The sequence below is a fragment of the Hyposmocoma kahamanoa genome, unplaced genomic scaffold (assembly GCF_003589595.1).
Source record: "Hyposmocoma kahamanoa isolate Upper Pololo Valley unplaced genomic scaffold, ASM358959v1 192, whole genome shotgun sequence".
Taxonomy (NCBI): domain Eukaryota; kingdom Metazoa; phylum Arthropoda; class Insecta; order Lepidoptera; family Cosmopterigidae; genus Hyposmocoma; species Hyposmocoma kahamanoa.
This window is the reverse complement of record NW_020653719.1, coordinates 12,921,247-12,948,263: the sequence shown is the minus strand read 5'-3', so window position 1 is coordinate 12,948,263 and position 27,017 is coordinate 12,921,247. Positions and strand designations below refer to the sequence as shown.

The window sequence follows — 27,017 nt, the reverse complement described above, 5'->3', positions numbered from 1 at the left end:
ATGTTTTCTATAATGAAAATTTTAAAGTATCGTGTTTTCACGCCATATTTGACCATATACTTTCAGTGTATATCATTGACTTACAATTATATGGACGTCGGGTCCGCGCTAAAAAGTGTCCGCACTTGTAAGGCGCTAAAATCGTATACAGAGCGCGACACTCCGCTTTAGTCTTCATTTGTTCTACGGACAGCGCGATACTGCGATGACATAACAATTTAAATTTCGAATAGGTTGACTTGGGACATTTTTTTCGTGGTTTTTGTATTAGACCCGTCGTCCATTTATTTGTAAGTCAATGGTGTATATCGTCAATTTTACTATATATTTTTTCCAAAGTCATTGATCTAACACTTTCACTGTTACGCGGTATCAACCAAAGCCGTTTGAGATAGCATAGACTCTTAAGTCGAATTTTTGCTCGACTTTTACGAACTGATCCAATGTCCTTTTTCATGAGCTTCCGCGGCAGTGCCTCGACGGTCATGGTCAGTTTCGACCGCTGCGGAAGCTCAGATACACGAGTTATCTGTTAAAGACTTTTGTATTTTTTACCTTTGGCTCACGACATTAAATTTTTGTTATATCATATACAGGCACAGAAGATGCTGAGATATCTGACCCCCTAGCAGATTTTAGGTTTGGATAGCCTTTTTACGCATTCAAAATGAATGAATTCCAGCTTTTGGTTAAGATTTGTATATATGTAATGTAATTAAAGATCAAATTAACTTAAAAAAATTCTTAAATCGTCAGTCACTAGTGATGCAATAAAGATGTCGTACCAAAATTAATTTTACGGTCTACAGGTTAAAGGTTTAGTTTGTTAAATACCTCTCTTCACACTGATCTACACTAAACCAAATAGACGTTTAAGGGCATCGACTGTACAATGAGAAGTTTTAAATTCCCGACCAAAAGGTTCGATTTTCCATGACAAAGTTAAAATACGAAAGGCAAATGTAATAACATTTTGTTCAACAATTCGTGGAATTAACTTACTGACAATCTTATACAATATTACTACACTACACTACTTAACACTTTCAAGATTTTAACACTTTTATAACACTTAAAAGAGGCACGAGTAATACTGTGACGCACACTGGAAGTTTTATAAACATTAACTGCTCAACCATTAGTACTTTATAACTCTTCGCTTTCACTGCACGGTATAAGCGCATGATGTAAATTTTCTATGGAAAGAAGGTTCTTTTTGTTTCAGCAAGTCCCTTGTGATTTTAGAAGTGAAGTAACACGCTCACTATAGGATACGTTCTGGTAACGTTTAAGTCTCGAAAATATCCAAACAGAGTTCCCTGTTTTGACGTTACTTCTTATTTACTTCTAAAAAAATGTGATGTTTGATTGTAAGCTGTGGTCTTAAACAATTTATTGTTTGCCTTATCACAACCCTGTCATACTTTATTTAAGGCGAAGTTATTGTTCATAATTAACACCGTCGTAGTCCAAGAGCAGCCTGGAGTGCGCCTTTTCGATGGCGAAACAGCACGAGACGATGGTTTCAAAACCAACGCACTGAAGATCATTCATGTAAATTTCGGAATCTCTCTGCACTACGATCTACACTTCAAATTTATACAGCCATGTTTTTGTTATTCTATTTATATATTGTCATTTAATGTCTCGCTGTGACATTTGGAGATAGGACATCCCCATTATCACGATAGGATCATCTGCGGGGATTGACAGTTCTCTGCACGGAAGACATGCCGTCCACAAAACGCGTGCGAAATAAGACGTTGGCGTTGTTGAACATGCCGTCTTTTAGGGATACAATAATAAACTGTAAACAAAAAAGGAAGTTTAAGAAGTAGAAGAAGAAGGGTCGTTTTAAGGTTTTAAGCTGATAAAGATTCTTGTAATTTTAACTGCTAGCCAACGAGCAGCAACCATAAAGAAACATTTTTATAAGCAATAATTTCAAAACCAGTGTAATAATAGCGCGTTCCAATTATGTCGTAACGTGTAATTTATCGTTACACGACTGTCGCGTCTAGCCTGTTCCCATATCACGACTATCTGTCGCGCACGTTTATTTTGTCGTTGAACGACTGCCGTGTCTAGCTGTTGCCGCTAGATCGCGACGACAATTAATCGGTTCACGGCAGCCGCCTTGTCGTTTGCACAACAGCATCGTTCGAAGCTACGATTATCTGTCGTCACATTTTTATCACGACGTTGTATTTACCGTCAGACGACTATCGTTCTAGCTCTTCCCATTGTCACGACAGTCTGTCGTCGTAACGTCAAAAAAGTCGTGAACGACAGTTAATCATGTTGTTTCAATGCGTTAGCAACTTCATTTAAATATACAAGTCACGACACCTTAAACTGCACGACTATCTGTCGTCACGACATAATGGGAACGCGCAAGCAATATTTTTTAAGCTATATTCTTGCAAGCGATCATCTTAAAAACACAGAGCGAAACAGTTAGAAATATTTTCAGGTTATCGCTCTTTTACACCAGGTGCAATCGATGTACGCATTAGGTTGGCCAGAAACGTACGCGTGGTTAATCAACCGGCATCGAAGAGACAGTATGCGAAAAGGATGGAAGCGGTACGCAACCTGCGAGTGGCGGAAGTGCTCCTTGATGATCTGGCCGATGTTCTGCGTGTGCGACAGGTCCAGCGCCGCGTCCACCTCGTCGAGGATGTAGAGCGGCGCGGGCTTGAACAGCAGCATGGCCAGCACCAGCGACAGCGCCACCAGCGAGCGCTGCCCGCCCGACAGCTCGCCCAGCGAGTCCTTCCACACGTTGTTGAAGCCCACTTTCACCTGTGCGCAAGTTTACACGCATTGTTCTTTTACACACTGCTGCCCGTAAAGCGTAACAATCATTCTATCCAATCTCAAGTCGTAAGTTAAGGACTGATGTTTCTTAGCCGCTTTCACTTGGATATCTAAAGCAATCTTGCTTGTACAGTTTACTCCGCGAATCCGATGTGTAAGTACTGCAAACAGGTGAGTGACTGGACAGTCTTCTTTTTTACGCTTAAACGACCACTCGAAACTACACTGTTGAATAATGCTATACTATAAAAGTTTAGGTAATTAGCTAAATATAAACAAACCATAATTAATGAGGTATTTTATGAGGAAGGCCTCAGAATTGGTAATGACCAAGTTACTTATTTTGTTGTTTTGTTTGTTGTTTGGTTGTCTATGTGTGTATCCATGGCACCCGCGACACAGGGTTTCCCTAGTGCGGGGCTATGTTGAGTGTGTGCGTTATTTATTTATTTATTTATTTACTTATTGTAAATTTATAATGAACATTTTGAAAATGGCTCTAAATATATGATAATATTTTCTGTTAATAAACAACATTTTGAACTACCTATTCAAAATACTAATAAATACTCAAATCCAAACGGCATAGGTTAAAAATTTAAACGATAAACAACCTAAAAATCCAGGATTTCGAAGCCTGTAAAAAAAGACAGCTAATAACATCAAATTCATCGAATTAACGTCAAATTCAACAATCAAATTAAAGAGTACGGCAGTAATACGACGTAAGAAACTCACTACTAAATATCGTATTTGACCGGTTAACCCGACGCCATTACAACTATAATACGTTTGCTTTGTCTGCAAGTAACAGCTGAAGTTTATTTACTTATAGTTATTTACCTAAACCTTTGTACTATAGACAACAAACTTTTTCAGTCACACTGAGGAGTGACGTTGTCCCCGAGTCCTTCTACATATTCAGTAACTCCAGATGCATGTCTAACGGCTGCGTTGACTATACGGTCGTAGCCAAAATAAAATGCAACCTAGCAAAGAAACTGACCTCCAGCCCATCCAAGACCGTAAGTCCGTCGGGAGGCCTTAGCTTAGCCTGCGCTCCGGACAGCAGAGTGCTGAAGATGGATCCGAAGTCCCGGTTCACCTGCTCGCACGCCGTCACCAGCGTCTTCTTCTTCTTCTCGTCCAGCTCCGCCATCACCTGCACCAGCTTCGCTCGATCTGCTTCCACTATCTTCTTTTTGCGTAATACGTCTGTGTACTGGAATGCACATAGTATACTTAAGACGAGTTACTGTTAGACTCAGAAGGAGAATTAGTACTCTGCTTATTTTTAGGATGAAAGGAACGAGGCGTGGACCGAAAACCAAGCACAGGATTGAAAAAAGTTTTGCTGAAGTCAGATTATCTGTTATTTGTTTAGTTCCGCACCTGCGCCATTTTGTCGTACGATTTTGACGCATTGCATACGTACGTCATGTCTAAGTTAGTTATAATAACACATCAATGAATTTTTTTTTAACGCACAGACTCAACGTAGCCCCGCACTAAAATGCTAGACGAACGAAGACATGATACGGGCGTTCTTAATGTCAAGATACGGTTATATGTGTAGTGGGACCCTTACACTTTTTTGTAGCAGTAAAGCTCCTTGTGAAACAGTTCGTCAAAGGGGCGCTGTTACTGCGTCCGTCACCCTGAGACCTAAGTCGACAAGTCTCAGGTGTCTGTAATTTCACCACCACCCTTACCCTTCAAAACCGTAACGAAGTATCCCGGTTTGCTAGGTATAGTGACAGGTAAGGTGGCAGTACTTATACAGCTTACTGCAATTTTGGACCGAGAAAGCGTTGCATATTATTTTTATGTTCTTTGTATTGCGATATAGCTAATTACTATTTTTAGTAACAGTAGAGCGCACTTGTGAGAGAATTCGTCCAGGGAAGTACTGCCACCTTACCTATTTCTGCTGCCAAGCAGTAATGTGAGCATTATTGCATTCCAGTTACGAAGGGTAAGGGTGCTGGTGAAGTTACAGGCACATGGGACTTGTCAATTTAAGCTTCAGGATAACGGGCGCAGTGGGCGTGCCCCTCAGATATTTGCAATTTAAAGCTCTGAGTGGCACTGCAACTGTTAGGGACAGGCAAGTAGCTTAACACCAGACGCACGACTTACTCGCCTCGTCACTCGACGTTATAAGAAAACCAAACCTGTTCCTCTTCCTTGCTCAGGAGAGTGTGCGCCCTGGCGTTGAGTCCCCTGGCCAGCCGCTCTTTCTTTTCCTCGAGTGTGGAGACCCTCTGTTGCGCCAAGTCGGCCTGTCGCGCTTGGAAGTCGTACATTCCTCCCGCAGCGCCGAAATATTGCTTCTCTGACGATATCCACTGATTGCTTTCTTCCATTATTCTTAACTGAAAACAAATACACTTTAAAGTGCACACATAATGAACAGACGCATACTTGCGCAAGTTTACTAGCGAGGCAACGTGACGCACCATTAAATCTTTCTACACTTTGGGCGTCACGAATTATTTACAACATATAAATGAGTAAGATTACTATTTTAACAGACATAGTTTATAATTTCGGCAATTATGATCCTTGACCCTAGTCTGACCGTTATGGATAAAAGGAACAGAACGAAATATAAAACTAGAATTAATTCATCACTAAGCCATTAAGTTAGGTCGTAAGTCTACTACTGTGGCCCTTAAAACATGTTCGTCTGATAATAACATTTTAAATCGACCTCATAAGGTCGTGGAATTACATCTATTTTCCAAGTTTTATTGAAATCTGTTACGGGAAAGTGCGCGAAACCGGATTCATCCCCTAGTTTGCCACCCTTAGAGGTGGAATATTTTCTTCAAATTTAAATGGGATAAATACTTAATTAAATTTTTATTGAATTGATATTCAATTATTTTTTGTGAAATTACTCCACTAGTTTGTTATAATTATTAATACAAAGATCGAACACTCAGAAAAAACACTCAGAAAATTTCCTTCGATCCGGTCGGATTCGAACCGACGTCTTCTTGCATACCGTGCCAGACGCTATACCAACTAAGCCACGGAACGAACCAACGGACCTCACGAATTTTTCTGTGCTTGCGTCGTGTCTTTGTACTTGGTTTTCATCTCAAAATTGATCTCAAAGATTTTTCTCAATCTGATCAATTTCGTTCCGTGGATGTAATAAAAAGTGTAAAGGGTATGCAAGAAGACGTTCGGTTCGAATCCGACCGGATCGAAGGAATTTTTTCTGAGTGTTCGATCTTTGTATTAATGATTATAACAGGAATAAATACTTTTTCACCAAAAAAGAAAAATCACCATTTCGTTCTCTGTAGTCTGAATGAACTTACAATTTTGTAGTCTACTTTATATATTATTTTACCTATTATATTTACGCAATTCGGTTCACAATTTCATGTTCTATGTCGTGATATAAACCAGTAAATTAGCAGTACAAGCGTCGATTTGCCAAATTGCAACACTTGGAAAATCAATAATTAGAAAATTTTAACCCCCATTAATAGTTTTCATCTTACACTTCTCTCACAATCGTTGACCTCTTCCTCGAGCTCTTTGATTTTGAAATCTTGTTCTTTGATTTTGAGATGAAATTCGTTGTTCCGCTTAGTGAGCTGCTCCTTGGTCTGCAGCAGCTGGGCGATGTCGCTATTCTGACTGGCGATTTTGGACTTTTGCTTCTTGATACGAGCTTGCATTTCTTTTACTGCTTCCTGTGAATCCATGTTATGCATGTTTAATTATAATTACAAGCTAATAGAACAACTTAAATACTTGAGAGAAATGAGCCAAAACTAGAGGTATTGTGTTCTAGGACTCCTGGTTCCTAAAAGAAATCTTTTACTGACAAAACAGTGAAACATTGAACTGCCGCTCAAGCTACGGTCTTTACCGGTAACAATGCCTTCCAGTATCTGCCGCACATTCGTTCGGTAACGCAGGTCCAGTATCTGCCTACGTCAATGGAAGTTATGCGTGTAAACAAAGTACACAAAAGAAAATAATCTAATTATTATGGTTATACTGTAATTATTACTTGAAAGAGGAAAATAAAATTTTAGCGGATGAAAGAAAAATCTTACGAAGAATTCTGGGACCGACGCAAAGGGAGGATGAGAACTGGAGTGCAAGGAAGAACCTTAAATTGAAAATCAGATGTCCGGGCCCAATATTGTGGGAGGAACCAAAGCTGCAAGACTTCGTTGGCTCGGATACGTGAGGAGAATGGGAGAGGATCGTGCGCGAAGAGAGCGTACTTGGGACAACCGAGTAGACGCCGACCTGTCGAACGTTCTAAGTACCGCTGGAGTGATGAAAAACAGAAAGATTTGAAGGACCTCGGTACTAGTGGCTGGAACGAGCAGGTTCAGAACCGGGAAGCGTGGCAAAATCTCGTGTCGGAGGCCAAGACCCAGTTTGGGCCGGTTCGCCACCGAAGTAAGTAATTATTACTGTTCTGCGTTTTGCCTAAACCTGCAGTGTATATGCGAAACGCTCACCGACGTCGAGTTATGTTCATCTTTCGCTTCTTGCAATGCTTCCTGCAACCCCACAGTGGCCTGCACGGTGTCCTCCAATTGCTGTTTGCTATTGGTCACAGCTTGCTCCAACTCGGAGACTTCCAGACGCAATGTTTCGAACTCTTGTTCCCTTTGTTTCCAAGATTTGCTATGCTGTTCTGCTTCCTTTTTCGCCTTTTTCAATGCTTCTTCTGCTTTCTTGAATTCTCTGAAAAATCAGACCGGATATCAAACACATAGCTGTAACACAAAATCGTCAGTAATCTATGACTAAGTGGAACATGCTAGTGAAAAATCTCAAAAGTTGACTACTGAATATGGGTCCACAAGGACACAGCATGATACTGATAGAACAATAGTAAACTTACCTTTCTCTGTGCCCTTTTATATCTCTAACTTTGGCTTCCAACTCCTTTGCTTTAGCGGCGGTTTCCTTTTGAGTTACTTTATCTCGTTCCACGGCCTCTGTTAATTCGTTTACCTGACAGAAAAATGACAATATACAATACGCGCCGGCCATTCCAGAAAACAAAAACATACGATAAAAACTATATAACACAGACAATAAATAATATAATAACGCACACACTCCTGGCCCTGCACTGGGAAGTCCTGTATCGCGGGTGCCATGGACACACAATATAGACAACCACACATTGTACCCAAACTCGGGAGAGAAAAAGCTATTCAAAGGCTGGAATTGATAATACTTTTTAGACAAACACGTAATATTTTTGCTTAAGTGTTATACTATCTCAGCTCCAATACAATTTTTTTCCGTACTAAAACGGTTCTATTTGGCGGGTCGGGCGGTAGGGGCATTGGCTTTATTACAGGTTTTATTTCTTATCGAGTTCTTGGGTTTGGGTAAAATTAAAGCCACTAAAAAAATTCTTTTTAGTTCTATTTAGTTCTATTGATATTTAAAAAAATGCTATAATATGTAAAGCACATATTGAATACAGCGGTTTTCTAGTAAAATTTCGAGGTAAGTTTGTATTTTATTTTTTCTATCGTGAAAATTTTTAGGAATACTGTTTTCACACCGTACACTAATCAGTACATACACTATTTTTTCCTCACTGTTTTGCAGAACCAACCAAAGCCATTTAAGGATGTATCACCTCTTAATATCAGACGCGTTTATGGTCTAGCATGCGCCTATTTAAAAAATTATAAAAGACACATATTGTACAATCCTCTTCGACTAAACTTACCTGTTGCCGCAAGGACTCAATCTCTTGGTGCAGCTGCGCGTGAGTAGTGGTCGCAACTCGCGCCTTCACCACTTCCAACTCGTGAGACATCATTTCGTATCTATAATAACCACGTGGATTAAATCCATTAGCACAGACTCACTACGCACCATAGCGGGGATAAATGATATAGTTAGGTCTGTTTTTATTTTATGACTTCGAGTAAAGGGACGAATAACTTGTGGTTGAAGACTGTACCACTTCAGTCAACCGTGACCATGGGACCTGTAAAGGGCCCGAAACGTCGGCTTGTTTGAAAAAACAAATATACACGATTTAAATCCGGAAAAACAGTTTCATTTCCTATGTGTAATTTACATTATTTATTAATGTGTTGAGACAAATATATGATTTATTATTACTATCATCTTTATAGCAAATATACGTATATCCAACCTGCACGACCTTTAATTAACTATACCATGTTTTACGAAAGACCATATCAATCGATCGATAAAGCTTACAATTAACCTATGTCGATACTCTAAGATACCCGGTTCTTATACCTTAACCTTACGATAACTCAGTTGTCAACCGATTCGATTTGATATCGTACGATTTCTTTTCATTTTTATTCATAATAACCGAATCGCACGTCAAACTGTCGTATTCGAAACAGAACCGAAATGACGTCACACTTGTACGTTTACTCGAGCTTCTCGACCGGCAAAGGCCACAAACGTTATTTAGAACACAGTTATCGAATGAAACTTACCGAACGTCCCATAGTTTACAAAGCAAGAATATAATATAGAAACTTCTTATTATTTTAAATAAAGTCATTTTGTTCAATTTTAACAATTTATTTTAATTCAAGACTAACGCATTCCTATATTTTAGGACTTCGAATTCTTAAAAATTTAATAAGGAAGTCATCCTAATATTAATTTTACGGCTCACAAGGTAAAATGTTAAGTTTGTTTAAAACTTGGTCTACTCAGAACCAAATATTCGCTTAAGGGGTCAGGTATCTAAGGTCGATTGTACATTGACTTGAATAATCACCTCTGTTGTGTGGAAGCATATTTATCAGCTACACGTTGCATCTGACTCAGTTCGGTGGTACACTGCGCGAGCTGTGACTCAGCATGTTGCAACTGCCGTTCTAGTTCTTTTAATTCTTGGATTTGCACCAGGATGGAACCACCCTAGAATTAATTAATTAAATTAAGAAATGTGCTAATAAACTCTAATAGTAAATTTAATTATTTTTCAACATACTTGTACGTAAATAGTATGCTTACATGCAATAGAACTATTTTTTTCTTCTCATTACAACCACGGTCCGTAATGAGAAGAAAAAAGGACCGAGCGTTTTATTTGGGATCCCCAATTAAAGCCTCCTTCGTAATTCCTTATTTACCACCCTTATAACACAATGCACTATTGTGTAAGCTACAAAGAGAAAACTTTTTAACATATTTGAATCAATGAATACTCTCAAAGTTTATTGCTCCAATTTCACAGTTAAATTCTGTTTAGGGATAGCGATTACGAATTATCTTTTTTTTTCTAATGGAAACTCCCTTTGCACCTTTCGATAGAGAATGTAGAGTAGAGTCTCGCCATGAAGTTTGGTTTAGGAGCCAAATTACAAAAAAAAGAAAAGGATTCTCCTTTTTTTAGTCGCGTTTTACATTCTCGAGAAACTGTGAGGGAAAACATAATAATATTTTATTTATTTTATCTATTTCAAATATAAAAGTTGGAGACGATCTAAAATAGTAAGTATTAACGATACTTCGGGGAAGATAGGGCGTAGCCAAACTACGCAGTAAAAATATTTTCCCATCGTTTTTAATTTTACGTGAAATAGCCAGGTTTGCGCTCTTTTTCCCTCGAGGTATCGTAACTTTACAACATGTTTGCAAGAGATTGGTATTGAACAAACAGAAGCTTGCAATATAAGATACCAGGGTAGTCACCGCGGATAAAACTGTTTAATAAAATGAATAGGAACAGGAAATAAGACAGGAAGTCACCTTGGCCCTCGCGCCTCCGGACAGCGTCCCCGACGGGTCGTAGACGTCCCCGTCCAGCGTGACGCAGCGGCGCTTAACGCGCGGGTGGAAGGTGACGCGCTTGGCCGTGTCGGCGTCGCGGCACACCAGCGTGTTGCCGAACACCCAGGCCATGGCCGGCTGCAGGTTGCTCTCGAACGAGATCAGGTTCAGCGCCAGCTGCACGTTCTCCGGCCCGCCGCCCTGCAGGAAAACTGTGGTTGTAGTCATTGTTTTACATATTGAACCACCTCAACTGTGTCCTCGCCGTCCAACTAGAGAGCGGTCCAAAGAGTACAACGTCAAATCCTACACATTGCCGTTCGAAACCAATTGGACGTAGTTAAACAAAAAGGATCCAATGCGCACCCTGTCCGTCACTTTCGAGATATAGCTGTTTGAAGTTTAAGTGTTTCTCACTTTTGTTTTATTTTCAAAACTTATAATGTCATGTACCTCCAGGGATTTTTTAAATGTTTATATGTTGATATTTTTTTTGCTGATTTAAGAGGTTAGACTTTAGGAACCGTTTGGTGCATATAACTAATTTTTTCATAATTTCGTCGATTGGATCCTTTTTGCTTAACTACGTCCAATTAAGTTTAGTAATAAACTGATACATTTTTGTAGCGACCGTTATGACACAATAAAATAGCCCTTTTTGACATCTTTCGGGTTTTATTACAACCCCCAGGTTGCCACTTGCGATGTACACTTACTTAAATAAATAACACTAGTGACAACGTATCCATATTATCGTAATCTATTGAAATGTAATTTATGAAATCCGTTTAAAAACCACAGAAAAATAGTTAGTTGCCTTCGAGTCGAGTACGTGAAAAGAATTTAGGTTAGAATATCAGGTGTAGTATCTCTCTCAGTGCCTAACAGCCTAGTGTGGCGAATACGGCATGTGAATCTAAGAGAATTGCAGCAGCATTTTATCCTTATTACGATTATAATTAGACTCACAATCTCTTGCGCCAACCGCACAGTGTTGGCATCCATGGCATAGCCGCTGATCTTATTCAAGGGAATGATAGTGGTGCGGGTCTGCAGATTGCCGCGCTGCAGTAGCAGTTTGCTCGTCACTTCCGTGTCCACTACCACGTTGTACAACTATTATATAACAAAAAAAAAATAAACTATATTGTCGAAACTACACAAACACAGATTAAAAACCCAATTTGTTTCCATTAATTTTCAATATTTGAATACACACCCGTCCTCCAGCAGCGGTTTCCAAGGCAGTGCAGTACACTGGATCACACACATCAATGAGTCTGCATACAGTACCTGAAGTAAAACATTTACAAATATTCATAATAAATAAATAAATAACAAAATATTGCTACTAACAGTATCCGGCACATCGAAACATTGGCAGGAACACTAAATGTATGGAATCCATTTTATCTTTTACATCTGACGTGGAAGTGTGCGGACTTTAAAGCGCGAATACACAGTCACGCTTATGTAAACTTTATTATTTCTTAAAACAGTAAGCAGTCTTTGGTTCCACATAAGGGTAGACAAGAGCATGATAAATGCGTACAAATGTGTATTTACAAAGAGCAACCCTTGGAGTTTCTAACTAATTTTCCTAAGATGAACATGCCGTGTAGAGATTAATCAAAGTGATGATTTCAAGTGTAAGTTGCTTACCAATGAAATAAAGATAATTTTTAAGTTTGCGTTAATCGTTTGCCGTTTTGCACAATCCTGAAAAATCTCTCTTTGATTGATCGATCTTTTCATACGAGCCCTCCCTATTGTTCTCACTACGTACTCAGCCTTTTTAAGACGATTTAAGATTTGATTTGATACCTTTTTCGCCACTCCACTTTCATTCATCAACCCAACCTTTCGAGTTCTTAGGTTTTCGCGATTGTTACACATAGGAAATGAAACTATTTTTCCGCATTTACATCGTGTATATTTGTTTTTTTTAAACAAAACAACGTTTCGCGCCCTTTACCGCTCCGACGGTCACGGTTGACCGAGGTGGTACAATCATCAACCAGTTAAGCACTCTATTTTTCACTACAGTTACAAAAGTTATTAATTAAATACCTTATTTTAAGTTTTTGTTTTTAAGGTTTGTTTGAAAAAACAAATATACGCGATTTAAATCCGGAAAACTAGTTTCATTTCCTATAACCCAACCTTTGTCAAATTTTGTAGGTAACTGCTCATTAAAACCACACCATAGACAGATCACAGAATTCCTCGCTCCATGAAGAGCAAGAGCCATCAACCAAACAGTCCACACTGACCGGACACTCTCCTGGAGTCGAAGTCCCTTTGTGGCGGCGAGTACTTGAAATCGCAGCGCTGTAGCCTCGCCGACAATCTATCAACAGCATCGCGCTTCTGGCGGATGTCGCTCTGCAGCGAGCGCACCAGCTGCTTCAGCTCCGCGTTGCGCTCCTCACTGAAGTTCATGCGGGACAGCTCCGCCTGGAGTCAAAGGTTTTTTTATGACACCAAGTGATAGGACGTACAAGTCGAGCGCCTGCTAGCGACACGCCTGTGCATGACAGTTGCAGTGCTATTCAGAGCTGTAAATCTGAGGGGCACTGCCATTGCGGCCGTCACTCTGGAACATAAGTTGACAAGTCCCTGTAATTTCACCAGTACCCTTAACCTTCAAAACCGGAGTTAAGGAGACTGGTATCATGACTGTGGCATCACAGTACATTTACTCAAATATTTTGTATGCCCGTAAAAATATACATAATTTCAATACGAAAGAAGATATCCATAATATTAACCTTATAGCTAACACGATTTCGTTTAACCAAGGTAAACAACTCTATTATGGGAAACTGTCTGTATACGTTTTTACAATAAGATTCCGGAGCATATAAGTTATATTACATTATAAGTTAGCATTTAAGTTTATCATTTCGTAAGTTTAAAAACTACATTAAAAATATTTTGATCGAAAAATCATATTACAAAATTGAAGACTACGTGTTAGATAAAAATGTATGGAAATACGACACGGCTTCAGAATCCACACAAATTTGATTCAAAGTGTATTCCATAGCATTTAAGTTTATTTAAAAAGAGCAATCCCTAGAGTTTCTTGCTCATTCTTCTCAGGGAGGTCAGCGTAGTGAACGAGCAGTAACTTAAATGTGACGTTTTTAAGTGTAAATTTATTTTACCTATGGAGTAAATAATCTTTGACTTTTACTTTGTCGGAAGAAAGTAATGCTTACATTACTGCTTGGCGGCAAAAACAGGCAAGATGGCAGTATTTTCATGGGCGAATTCTTTCACAAGGAGCTCTACTGATACTAGCGCAACTAAATAAGTATATAAATAACTCTGAAAGTTACGTAAGTCGTTTCAGAATTGTATGTATTGTCTACGCAATTTATTAAGACTGCCCAGAGTAGGCGAAAGTCATCTGTCTTACTACAGGGTGAAGTTCCATTTTCCTGTGTATCTGAACCTGCCAAGCTAGTCCCTGATAGGTAATTTTTTTTTTAATTTACACTTAATTATTATTTTGCTGGTGGCTCACGACGATAATTACGATTTGTTTGCCGAATTTTATATCTGTCCGCGCCGAGCGCCGCGTCGGATAGAGCGAGCTGCCCTGCCTCCCGCGAACGTCGTAGGGCGTATATAAACGGGCCCCTTCACTCCCCGCTATCTTTTATGTGTGCTACGCCCACCTGACCAGTCTAACAATCTAATATTCAATACGTTCTTAAACCTAAGTTTGTACATATCGACTGTGAACTGGCAACCGGTACTATCTCAATTTTGACAACTTTACAGGATGAAGAAAAACTTGTTTGCGTAATTTAGATAGCATCTGGTTTATTAAATAAAGTCAAAGATTATTTATTCCATACGTAAAATAAATTTACACTTGAAATCGTCACATTTAAGCTACTGCTCGTTCACTACGCTGACCTCCCTGAGAAGAACGAGCAAGAAACTCTAGGGATTGCTCTTTTCAAATAAACTTAAATGCTATGGAGTACACTTTGAATCAAATTTGTGTGGATTCTGGAGCCGTGTCGTCTTTCCATACATTTTTATCTAACACGTAGTCTTCAATTTTGTAATATGATTTTTCGATCAAAATATTTTTAATGTAGTTTTTAAACTTAGGAAATGATAAACTTAATATATGCTCCGGAATCTTATTGTAAAAACGTATACGATTCCCCATAAAAGAGTTGTTTACCTTGGTTAAACGAAATCGTGGTACCATGAGTTTGGACTTAGCTCTAAGGTTAATATATTAATGTTAATATAAAAATACCTAGTTTTTAAATATTTTTATTACACATGTTATTACAAAAAACTATGGAATTTCTTGCAACGCTGCGGAGTATGAAATAGTATAAAATGGTATTAAAAAGTGAAATCTTAACAAAATTGATACAGTACCGGTTGCCAGTTCACAGTCGATATGTTACTTGAAATTACAAGGTTTCATTGTAACCTAACTGTGTTTCATCATTTCTAAAAACCTTAAATATGTCAATATCATTCCTTTCACTTTCATAATTATTTTTTTTAATAACCTTTGGGTGCACTTTTTTTAGGCTATAAAAATTAGAAAACTTCTTTAATTGTATGAAAGCGGCTCTGTTTATTACCTAAAGTGTAGTAGCTCACCTGCAACTGTTCCACCTGAGCCTGTTGCCGCCCGATGCTGTCCTGGTCTTTTTGGAACTGTGCACTGCTAGATTTGAATTCTTTCTCCAAAGCCCGAAGTCTCTCTTCCGCGTGTTTCTTCTCCATCATACTTTGCGATATGCGCGTTGATGCTTCTGAGGCCTCCTGTTTTGCAGCTGAAATTAAGTTTCGAAATTGTCAGTTACAATGCAAGTGAAAAATTGTAACTCAAATCTTGCGATGATAGGAGTGGGACTAATTGTCCCCCTTTTCGGATTTATAATTTTTACGGCAATTTTTTATGATATAAAGCGAGAGTGCGTTCCCACTACGTTTTATTTTTCGTTAGACGACATATCACGACCATCTGTCGTGACTGTGTCGTGGGCGTTTATTTTATCGTTGAACGACTGTCGCGTCTAGCTGTTGCCACAAGATCGTAACGACAAATAATCGGTTCACGGCAGCCGCCTTGACGGTTGCACGACAGAATCGTTTGAAGCTGCGATGATCTGTCGTCACATTTTTATCGTAACCTTTTATTTATTGCGTAACGATTGTCGTTCTAGCTCTTCCCATTGTCGTCGTAACGTCAAAAAAGTCGTGAACGGCAGTTAATCGTGTTGTTATATGTGTGAACAACTTCATTTAAATATACAAGGCACGACACTTTAAACTGCACGACTATCTGTCGTCACGACATAAGTTACAACATTAATAAATAAGTTAGAGGAACAACTCGTGGGTCTGGTGGTGCACGACACGCCAGCGCCTAACAGTCTCTGAGCGTTAAATCGCAAACCATTTGACAGTGCCACAGCGCTAGTAATCCTGAGACTTAAAGTTGACAAGTTCCATGTGCCTGTATTTCACCAGCATCCTCAAAACCGGACCGCAGTAATGTTCACATTACTGCTTGGCGGCAGAAATTAGGTATGGTAACTCTAGAGTTATTTAGGACCGAAGAAGAAGAGGCCAGGAAGTAAAGAATTGCCGGACGAGTGTTGAGCTCCTCGCTACGCTCGGCCTTGTGTTATACGAGTCAAGCATCCCCGTTCCCGCCGAGGTATATATACATATACATGATAAATAATTTTGAATTCCCGGTTGTCTCATTACAATAAAAGAACCGGCACTTTCAAGACCGGGATTTCCCGGTTCTTGAAAGTGGTTCTAAACCCTAATGTAAACATACAATAATTTCACTGTGTGCGATAGTACGCATATATGTAAATAAAAAAAAGATTCATGTATTTACATTGACTTACAATTATATGGACGACGGGTCCGCGCTAAAAAGTGTCCGCACTTGTAAGGCGCTAAAATCGTATACAGAGCGCCAAACTCCGCTTTAGTCTTCATTTGTTCTACTGACAGCGCGATACTGCGATGACATTACAATTTAAATTTCGAATAGGTTGACTTGGGACATTTTTTTCGTGGTTTTTGTATTAGACCCGTCGTCCATTTATTTGTAAGTCAATGTGTATTTAGATTAAATTTTTATTCAGAATAAATGTATCTTTACATTCTCCTTCATTTTTTCAGTCATTATTTCCTCGCATTGTTCGAGAAAGGAACTATAATAGACATCGCAGCGGGAACGGAGACTGCATTTACCTCCCAGCCTCTGCAATAATGTACATGCTATTAAAGCTAATGTCTAGTACATTACTGAAGAGGCCGGGAAGTAAGGGGTTGTATTAATACGAGTCAAGCAATCCCCGTTCCCGCCGAGGCTTGTATAGTGCTTTTCTCTAACAATGTGAGGAAATACTAAAAGATCAAAGAGGCAGATATAATAAAAAAAAGTAAAAAAAAAACATTAAAAGTAATGTTAGGACAATTTGCAATTTATTTGAAGAATATTTTAAAAGAATTTGCTGAACTGATGATGTGATTCACGTAATTCTCCAGTGCACGAGAGTTTGATAAGTTTTCATGTATCTTACTTTGCTCATGGCCAGCAACAAGTTTTCCATGGCTATTATTACCTCTTGTTGTAAATTAAGCGGAGTACAAACAATACATATATATTTGTATTTTTTCGACGAAAATACAAAAAAGACGAAAACGCAGAAAGGACTACCAAAGCGCTTTAGTTTATTTTATCGCCTATTCTTTTTTTTTTAAAGTGAGCAGTACAGGTAGGTATTTTTAATTCTCGGAATCACGAACACTGGGCAGTTAGCTGTATGATTTATTTTGATTTTATGAATCTTTTGCCTGTTTTTGTAATTCATTATTAGTGAGATAGATTTAAAAGTTTAGAGAAGAGGACAGTAATGGATTTTCATACTTACTTTGCAGGCCTTGGACGGCAAGAAGTCGCACGGTCCATAAATGACAAACTTTCCGTGTTGGTTTTTTGAAAGTAATGCAAACATTTCCGAGCGTGTTTCAGAAAAAACTATTAATGCTGAAGAAGGGCTCACCCATGAGCTGGTCCTGCAGCGAGTCGGTGCCTTCCTCGCAGCCCGTGCTGACGGCGAGGAACTTGGCCTGTGCCTCCGCCAGCGCGGCTTCGCCGGTGGCGCTGGCAGTGCGCAGGCTCTCGAACGTCGATGACAGCTGCGCACCGATCAATTTAGAGGGACTTCGGTTGCTTACATACACTTCCGGGCACGTCATTCGAGCCACCCTGTATTCTTAACGCGTCCTACAGATGTACGGGTATCCATAACGATTTTAATGATGGATGACACAGCAACGCGTTGGTCACACAAATTATTAGGGAAGCCGTGTAACAGGTGTAGAATACAAAGGTATCATGGAAAAAAATCCCCAGTTTTACAATTCAACATGGACTTATGACGTTGTAAATAACTTTTATCAACAGTGTTAAAATTGCACAATAATTTTTGAACAATTAAAAATTTGTTTCAAATAAGAACATTTAACACTGAAAAGCAAAGTGGCTCGAATTGTGCAATCCCATGGTTTGCCCTGCGGTATGGGTAATTTTCGTAATATTTATGTAAACACTCATGCAATTATTTATACTTTATACTTATGCAGTGCAATAAAATAATATTAATCACAAAGAAAACACTATAATATATGTTTAAAGAAAACTCCAAAGTCGTCTTCAGTAAATAATTATAAATATATTATTTTAATTTCGTTATAATTATTGCAATTTTTAATTTCAGTAGGAAGTTTACTGACCTGTATGTAGAGTTTCATTATTAATTATTCCTAAATTTATTTTAATAATGTAGCTAGTAAAGTAAGGACATAGTGCCCTCAGAATGTTGCAGTGCCCACACGGGGTGTTTCATGACAAGTACCATTAGCACAAGCACGCGTGGTATATAACCACGTAACTTGCAAACAAAGAATATGAATATTAATAGACTTTCGAAGGCAAGAAGCGAAGTTTTGCAGGGTCTGGTTTGCCTTTGATCAGAACAGCAAGCCAGGGCGACGTATTGCAATAAATTTGGATGACGATTCACGAACGTTGCGAAGTAGAAGCCGGTGTCCATGTTGGTGACAGAGAAAAGATAGACAAGACCGGATCACCTTTTCGAGTTCCACCTTCTTGGCGGCCAGCGCCTTCTCGTCGTCCCCCAGCGCGCGGTCCAGCAGGCGCGCGCGCCGCTCGTGCGAGGCCAGCGTGTCCTTGGCGGCCTTGAAGGCGGCGCTGGCCGACGCCTCGTTCTTCTCCAAGGCCAGCAGGTCCGTCTCCAGCTGGCGCAGCGCGCTGCCGCTCTCCTGCGCAAGCACGAGGCTCGTTTCAACCAGTTCTTCATACGAAAGTAGCAACATGAACAAGTCATGCGCCTGATGGTAACCGACACGCCTGTCCATAACAGTTGCAGTGCCACTCAAAGCTTTAAATTGCAACGATCTGAGGGGCACGTCTCTGCGCCCGTCAGCCTAAGACGTCGCCGCAATATAAATTGAGCCTAACCCTTTAAAACCGGAACACAGTAACGCTGACATTACAGCTTCGCGGCAGAAATAGATAAGCTGGCAGTATTTCCCTGAACAAACTCTTTCAAAAGGAGCTCTACTGCTACTAGATGCACTCGAGTTGCATGACGCGGGCCATCGTATGCGCCATTCATGACATCAAACAATAGACATATGTGTTTATAGTTATTTGAAAAATAACGCCTCAAATTCAGAATTCCTCAGCATTTTATTTCTATTTCATAATCATACTATCATAATCGAGATACCATAATATAATCCACGATGTTGGTATGAAAATATCAATATGTAAATAAAGTCAATATTAATATTAGTTACATGATAATTTTCTATATATTTTATTATTTCTTCATCTTGATATTAGATACTCGACAGAATAGCGCTTGCATATTCGGTACTCGGCTGAATAGCAAAAGAACAGGCCGAAAAATACAAACTTGACAAGAATGTAAGAAAAGTACTTGCCTCGTCCAGTCTCTTATTCAAATCAGCAATCTTGATGTCGATTTGTTTAAACTCCTTTGTGCTGTTCTTAATGGCCTCCTTCTTACCCTTGACATCATCTTTCACCTCTTTCACTTTAGCTTCTATTTCTTTGACTTTGTTTTCCGTTGTTACGTAACTGCGCAAACGCACAGAAATTGTATAATATCATTCAGACACAGGTTAAGCAAACTATTAGTGAAAATACTAACAACCTCCCAGGCCCAAAGAAAATGGACACTCTCCGCCCCTCCCTAGATTTAGATACCGCACCACGTCCCGCGCATTAACGGTCACATTGACTGAACGACAACAAGGTTGTAGGCGAGCTGCCTTCGCGCTAAGACGGCTTTGATATTTGAATATTTTCATTATTCATTACGAAACTTAACAATAACATCATTGTACGTTACTATTTATAATGGTCGTGAATTGTGCTGTGTACGGCTGTTTATTATCATATAAACGGGATAAATAGAAGAGTTCTTTCGTTTTCCGAAAGATATAACGAAGATGACAAAATCTTTCTTTGAAACTCATTCAGTTATAATTTTCTTCATTTATTTAGGGCAGAGTACCATAACTTCGTGAGTTAGTAGACAAAGGCTCTCGAATTTTCAATTTGTATTGCCAATAAATATTACGTAGTGTATACACCTAATTATTAAGTAGGTAATGATAAACTTGGTCGCGCAATTTCAATACCTTGGTTACCTTATTTAAAAGTACTGGTCTAAAATACAGCATTTTAAGTGCTATTTAAAATAAAATAAAATTTAAGTATGTATTTTTAAAATAAATCTTCAATAATATTCTAGTTGGGAATTAATGAAAAATATTATATTAATAATGATAATAATGATAATTTTTTTTTTAACGCACACGGTGCCATGGACACACACATAGACAACCACAAATTACACCCAAACTCACGAGAGAAATACATGTAGGCCATAAAAATATTTCTCCCGGCCCGGGAATCGAACCTGGGACCTCTGCGTGGCAGTCCGGCATAGTAACCGTTCGGCCACGGAGGCAGTTTAATTTATTATATCGATATAAATACCTGATGAACATGTGCAATTATTAGGATTCGCTTAAGAATTTTCGCCATGTTGCCGCTCTGACCACGTAACGTACGAGAAAGTGATGGGTAACCCTGTGACGGTGTGACCTCCTTACACCGTCATCTCACGTCTTTGTATCGCCTCTCTCCGCTTGTATCCTATTATTTTTTATTTTACATGTATTTAAATTTTAAATTTGAATTGTTTCATCTTCCTTCACGTTCTCATTTTGTTTTCGTAACACGGTCACACCCAGCTCGACCGCCACAAGAGTCGGAGCTGTTAATAAGCTAATCATGTGTAATAATTTATAAGTCTACACCCTTCATGTATCTATTTCTGTAATTCAGTATCTCGGCCCATTTAGGGGTAAGTGCCTTAATAATAAGGTGTAGGGAGTGTTTTATACTGTCATACCTGTTTTTTTACATTTACCTTTATATTGTTACAGCCTTTCTTTAAACTTTACTTCTTTAATAAATTTAGTGGACCGGAAGTTTCATTTCATTGCCGTGAACCTGTTCACGGCTAGTTAGGGTTACAACCCTTTCAACCCTCACGCACCCATTTGCGCGTTTGCAGATAGCGCCTTGCTTTATGTAGTAGTAGTAGGTAAATAATATTTCGACCGTGGTATGGAGTGTCTGGGGTGTGACAGGACTATATTAGGAACACCAGAAACGATCGAGTTTTTCCTGCGTGTCCCTCTACATAAAACTCTAACTAGCTGAACTTTACGATATTAATAATTTTTTTAATAATAAAAATAATAATAAAAAAAATTAATAATAAAAACTTTAGTTAACTGTACAATCAACTCCCTGAAACTTCCCAACCTCACAAACTTAAATAAAAAATGCGCTTTACATTTAAGTACAAATGTTGTAGTGTGACCATAATTTGTACCAAAACAAAAACAACAATTATACCGTAATAAAACTGTACTCACTTGTAGGCTACAACCAGCCTGGTGAGATTCTCTAACTCGCGATTGACCTTTTGGAACTCCTGGAACTGCGCGCGCTCATCTTGGAGCTTTTGCAGTTTTGGAGCTATATCCTCCCTGATAATCTAGAAATACAAATAACAAATGCTATTATCACTTCAGTGCACAAGATTTTCATCACACCTATCACCCAATGGAATAGCCAGAAACTACAGATACCATCACCCCTTTATTGATTTTTTTCAATGATTCATTGATTTCACCCCTTTTGCACATCAGAAATTCCTATCCTGACGACGACCTCCGTGGTCGAGTGAGATCTATCAGGTCCCGGGTTCCATATGTGGCCGGGTCAGTTTAGAAAAACTAACTTTTCCGTACTGTTTCGGGCCTGAGTGTTTATGGTGCCGCCAATTTCCATAACACAAATACTTTAGCTACTTACTTTGGGACCACAGCGACGTATGTTATGTTGTCTAATATTGATTTATCCTAAAGTTGCCTGGAAAAAATTGCTACATAACAAAAGTGGCTGCCTGTAGCACACTAACTTATTATTACAGTTCTGTGTTGCTTAAAATATGTAAACAGTGGCCCCTTTCTGAACACAAACTGTAACTGGTTCCAGATTAAAATCCTGAAATGACTTGCTTTATCCGGGAAGTGAACAACAACAAGATAGTTGGTGCAAAAGTACGTACATCATTAAGTTCTCTAAGCTTAGCATCTTTCTTCTCAATCGTTTTTTGAGCAGCTTGCTTTTTGGCCTCATACATTCTTGTACCAGCTGCCTCTTCTACCATGGATAGGATCTGAAATTTAAGTTATATGGGGTTTTCAGTAGGGGCATAACAATTTAGTATTTCAATAAAACACAGAAATGAGATATCGACCTGTTACATTTAAGAATGGAATTTAATCATTTTCATGTGACCACTGGGAGCATGTTTGTAGTGTTCTAATCTTTCTGGCCAATTGTCCACAAATATTGGCTGAAACGTTGGCAATTTCGCGTTTCATATTGGTCCTGATCTCATTTAAGAGGGAGCATGCCAAAAAAGTTTTGACGTTGGCTCCGCCCAAATTTGTGAAACAAATATATGCCTGAAGTTCGCGTGACATGCGACAGGAGATGTTGAATTTTGCGCATTAAAAGTACCAAATTCGTTTTAGCGGAATAACTCTAAAACTAAAGGGATTAAAAAAAATCCGTAGTGACAGTTGTCGATCATGCATAAATATAATTAATTATCTAATTTTTGTCCTAATAGCCTGTAGCATTTCGAGGATAAATCGAAAACATGTGAAAATTAGAGGTCATTTCGTGATTTTTATCTATCGAGGAAACTTTATTGTTTTATGTTTCTGATTAATGTCATGCTTGAATATATCGTGTAGTTACTCATACAATATTTTATTCTTAACTTTAAAGTGGATATACCCCTCTAAAATCAAATCGAAGATTAGGAATTTTTCCTCTGCTCCCTCTTAACATTGTGACCTTGTGGGCATAGACCAACGACTTAACGTAACTCCATAAAAAGTGTATGGCCATTCCACCGGATCATTTTGCAAAGTAAAAGAAAAATCATTTTCCTCTCAAAATTATTTTCGAGGTTATGAAAATTCGAGCGAACGTTATTTCTGGAAAACATCATTTCGAACTACTGATAGGTGACCGTTAATTCTTACCAGTCGTGCTAATAACTTGAAGAAGTTGTTTCTGTGGTGTATCACAACCAGCACATATGCTGATAGCAGTCCTGCTCGATACGCACATATCAATAGCTTGTTCTTGAACCTGAGCCCTTGACCTCAGCCGACTGTGCCTTTGCTAGGGAATACTGCCTCTCCCACGGAAGTGATACACCACAGAAATAACTTCTTCAAGTATTAGCAAGATTAGTAAGAATTAACCCATTTATGTACAAAACAATTGAGGTCATTTCAGTGGCAGCCGCACCCCACATGTCAGTGATCTCGAACACCTGATCGGGATACCTATTTAAATTTTTTGGTTTCAGCTTTCACAAGACCCTCACCACATGGGATGTTAATGTTGACTGTGTCCGATACCAGTTTATTTGCAAGGATAGTCCCAGTATGTTAACAGACTAGTGCTAACAGTTTTCGAGTATTAGCTCCAGTGAATACTTGTAGTATGTCTTCTAAATCCTTATTAGATAAAGCATTGGCTTAGAAGGTACTGAGGTTTCTCATCCGCTTCATCCCTGGTCTTAGTGCTTATTCAAACCAGTACTGAATAACATAAGCCCTCATAGGCCTACATAGGCAATTTTGAACTTGCCTATGTTAATTAAATTTTTATTGAATTGATTTTCAATTATTTTTTGTGAAATTACTCCACTAGTTTGTTATAATTGTTAATAATATAATAATAACAAAGATCGAACACTCAGAAAAAACACTCAGAAAAAATTCCTTCGATCCGGTCGGATTCGAACCGACATCTTCTTGCATACCGTGCCAGACGCTATACCAACTAAGCCACGGAACGAACCAACGGACCTCACGAATTTTTCTATGTGCTTGCATCGTGTCTTTGTACTTGGTTTTTCAACGACTTTTTAGTCGTAGCGCCATCTATGAGAAATCTTTGACAGATTTATCACCCAGTTAGTACCTTTACAGATACCAGTCCTGGCGAGAGATGTCGCTATTCACCGTATTAATTAAATTTTTATTGAATTAATATTCAATTATTTTTTGTGAAATTACTCCACTAGTCTGTTATAATTATTAATACATTATTGCCTATGTTATTGAAATTTTGAAGATTGGTAGATTTCAAATTAGCTTTATAATTGTTAGAAATTATATATTTATGGTAATAAAAATACTTACCTCGGGTGGTTTCATATTAAGAACTTTAGTAATGCGTCCCTGCATGATGAGGAAGTGAGGGTTGTTGACGTTAAGCTGCACTGAGCAGAAAAGGTCGCTGACACGCTTGTTCTGCACATTGATGCCATTTATCAAATACTTGTTCTTACCACCCATTACCACCTGGAATTTAAATTGTGGTAAATAATTGGGAACACTATTATTATTACCAGGAGAGGGTTTTTCTGGGTCGATGCAATTAAAAAACTATGATTTGCCATAACTATGCTCTAGACAAATTTGATGTAGAATAAATGTTAACAAACAAAAACATATGATTTTTAGGGTTTTCACCTCAGACTGTTTTACAGTTACCACAATTTCAATACTGTTCCCTGAAATTTTATTAGACTTCAGATTTTACTAATATACTGATCAGATAATACCAATCATGTCATGTCATGTCTGTGATGAATTTTGTTCAATAAAAAATTTCATCAATTACTAGTGACTTGAAACCACTGAAAAATTTGTTTCTTACAAATTACCAGTAAAATTTAATTATTTTTAAAACTGTATGATCCTTATTGATTTTTAAGGGAGAGATTGCAAACATTTGTAGTTCGAGTAGTAATTGAAGTTCAAAATCAGAAATAGTGTCAATTTCTGAGATGAGATACATAGTATATTAATACAAAATAAAATCTTACAATTTTGTTTCTTTCTATCTACCATTGCCTACTATTTAGCAGGTAATATTAATAGGTATCAAAAATTTATTTATTTTATCCATAAATCCTGGTTCCGGGTCACCGAGTCGCTAAAAGATGACATGGACATAGAGAGAGAACGTAGAACGCTGGCTGTAAGGAGTAATATTTTGATCCATAGATTTGCGAGGTGTACAGTAGAAGTGAAGGTCACCCTGTTCAAAACCTACTGCCAATCGTTTTACAACTGCAATCTGTGGATGGCATTTACTCAAAAAGCATACAGCGCCCTATGTGTGCAATATAACAATGCATTCCGAATGCTGTTGGGGCTGCCTCGTTACTGCAGCGCATAAAAACATTTGCAGAAGCACATATGGATCATTTCCAATCCATAATGAGAATGCGACAAGCCTGCCTGATTCAGCAAGTGCATGCCAGCACCAACAGCCTCCTGAGCGCAGTAGTGGACAGAGTTGACGGTCCACTTAATGAACATATACAGTAGCACAATTAGTTATATTAATATGTGTGTGTACATGTACAGGATGCTTTTTTAGTGTGGATGCATTTTCTTGGATGAATTTTTCAACATTATATAAAAAAAAGTATATATATATTAATTGTAATAAATGCTCTCAGCGATCGATGTATCTATTGGAGGGGCACCTGTTTATACATACCGCCATAATTATACTACTATATGTGTTCCTGATTTAGTGTTTATTTGTTAGTTATAGCTATGTACTATTTGTAATGTGTAACTGTTTGTTGACCCCAATAAATATACATATAAAAAAATACTTTTAAAGTACTTTTGTAAAAGCAAATTTCATGTTTGGCCAGGTGCAACTGCTACATAATTCAATTACCTACTTTAAATTTAATTACATGAGAAGTGGCCAGAGCCAGCATAAATAATGAGCATTAAGAAAAAAATTTATTTTCCATTGCCATCACTGGTTGCCTAGCAACATTTTGTTATTAAACATTCTATGTTGAATATGGCTAGAGTACAGGGTGCCTTATTCAGAGTTTGTGTAGCCATTCTTCGCTGCCACCAACACCGTCACTATTTACAACTCAAAGCTTTTGCCAACAAAATTGAATACTAATTTGTTATAACTGACAAGGGCATGTGTTTGCTCAGGAGTGAGTTTTGTATGTGTGAGGAAATGTCTGCATTCAGACAATTATTGGGTGAGTTCTAGGCCACAATAGTGTAGTGTACACTGTCAATATAAGAAGGCAACTATTATTTTGCACTTGTGTTGGAGCTCGCATGCCGCTGGTGAGACTTTGCAATTATAATTCGCACTAGCACTTGCCTGTCTGGTAACTGTGATTTCGTCTTGGTTTTCATAACCAATTGGGCACTGATTTTTGTCGCGATTGTCAAAGGTAATGCTGACTGTAGCCTTCGTGATGCCCGCTTGCCCATGTTTATAGATTAACTCCTGTAAACTCCCCGCTCTCACCTGAAAAATCGACAAAAATATGTTTTGGCGGGAGCGTCAGACAATGTCTACATACGTTGTTTACGACTTATAAACAAACTATAGTCGACTTACATTGGACAAGTTAGTGATTCCTAGAACGAAACATATAGAATCCAAGATATTCGACTTCCCTGTGCCGTTTAATCCTGTAATAGCGTTAAATTCTGGATCGAAACCGGTGATCTCTACTCGGTTTCCGTAAGACTTGAACCCGTCTAGCACTATGGACTTGATATACATTTTGCTAAAGAAATATATATCGTTTCACTAGTCAGACTACATGAAA

At 38.5% G+C, this 27,017-nt stretch overlaps 1 protein-coding gene across 1 annotated transcript; it reads right to left on the bottom strand.

The window, feature by feature from the left end:
* Positions 1-1,212: 1,212 nt before the first annotated feature.
* Positions 1,213-27,017, bottom strand: LOC113226546 (structural maintenance of chromosomes protein 2). Its single transcript, XM_026459207.1, has 22 exons — positions 26,804-27,017; positions 26,561-26,710; positions 24,544-24,705; positions 22,380-22,490; positions 21,682-21,803; positions 19,648-19,804; positions 18,769-18,960; positions 17,679-17,814; positions 15,244-15,419; positions 12,873-13,056; positions 11,819-11,892; positions 11,569-11,715; positions 10,579-10,800; positions 9,602-9,744; positions 8,558-8,657; positions 7,709-7,821; positions 7,320-7,548; positions 6,339-6,533; positions 4,995-5,195; positions 3,827-4,042; positions 2,596-2,805; positions 1,213-1,807 (listed from the first exon to the last, which is right to left on the bottom strand). Exons 1-22 carry the CDS (start codon positions 26,969-26,971, stop codon positions 1,694-1,696), a joined length of 3,522 nt encoding a protein of 1,173 aa, XP_026314992.1. The 5' UTR covers positions 26,972-27,017; the 3' UTR covers positions 1,213-1,693.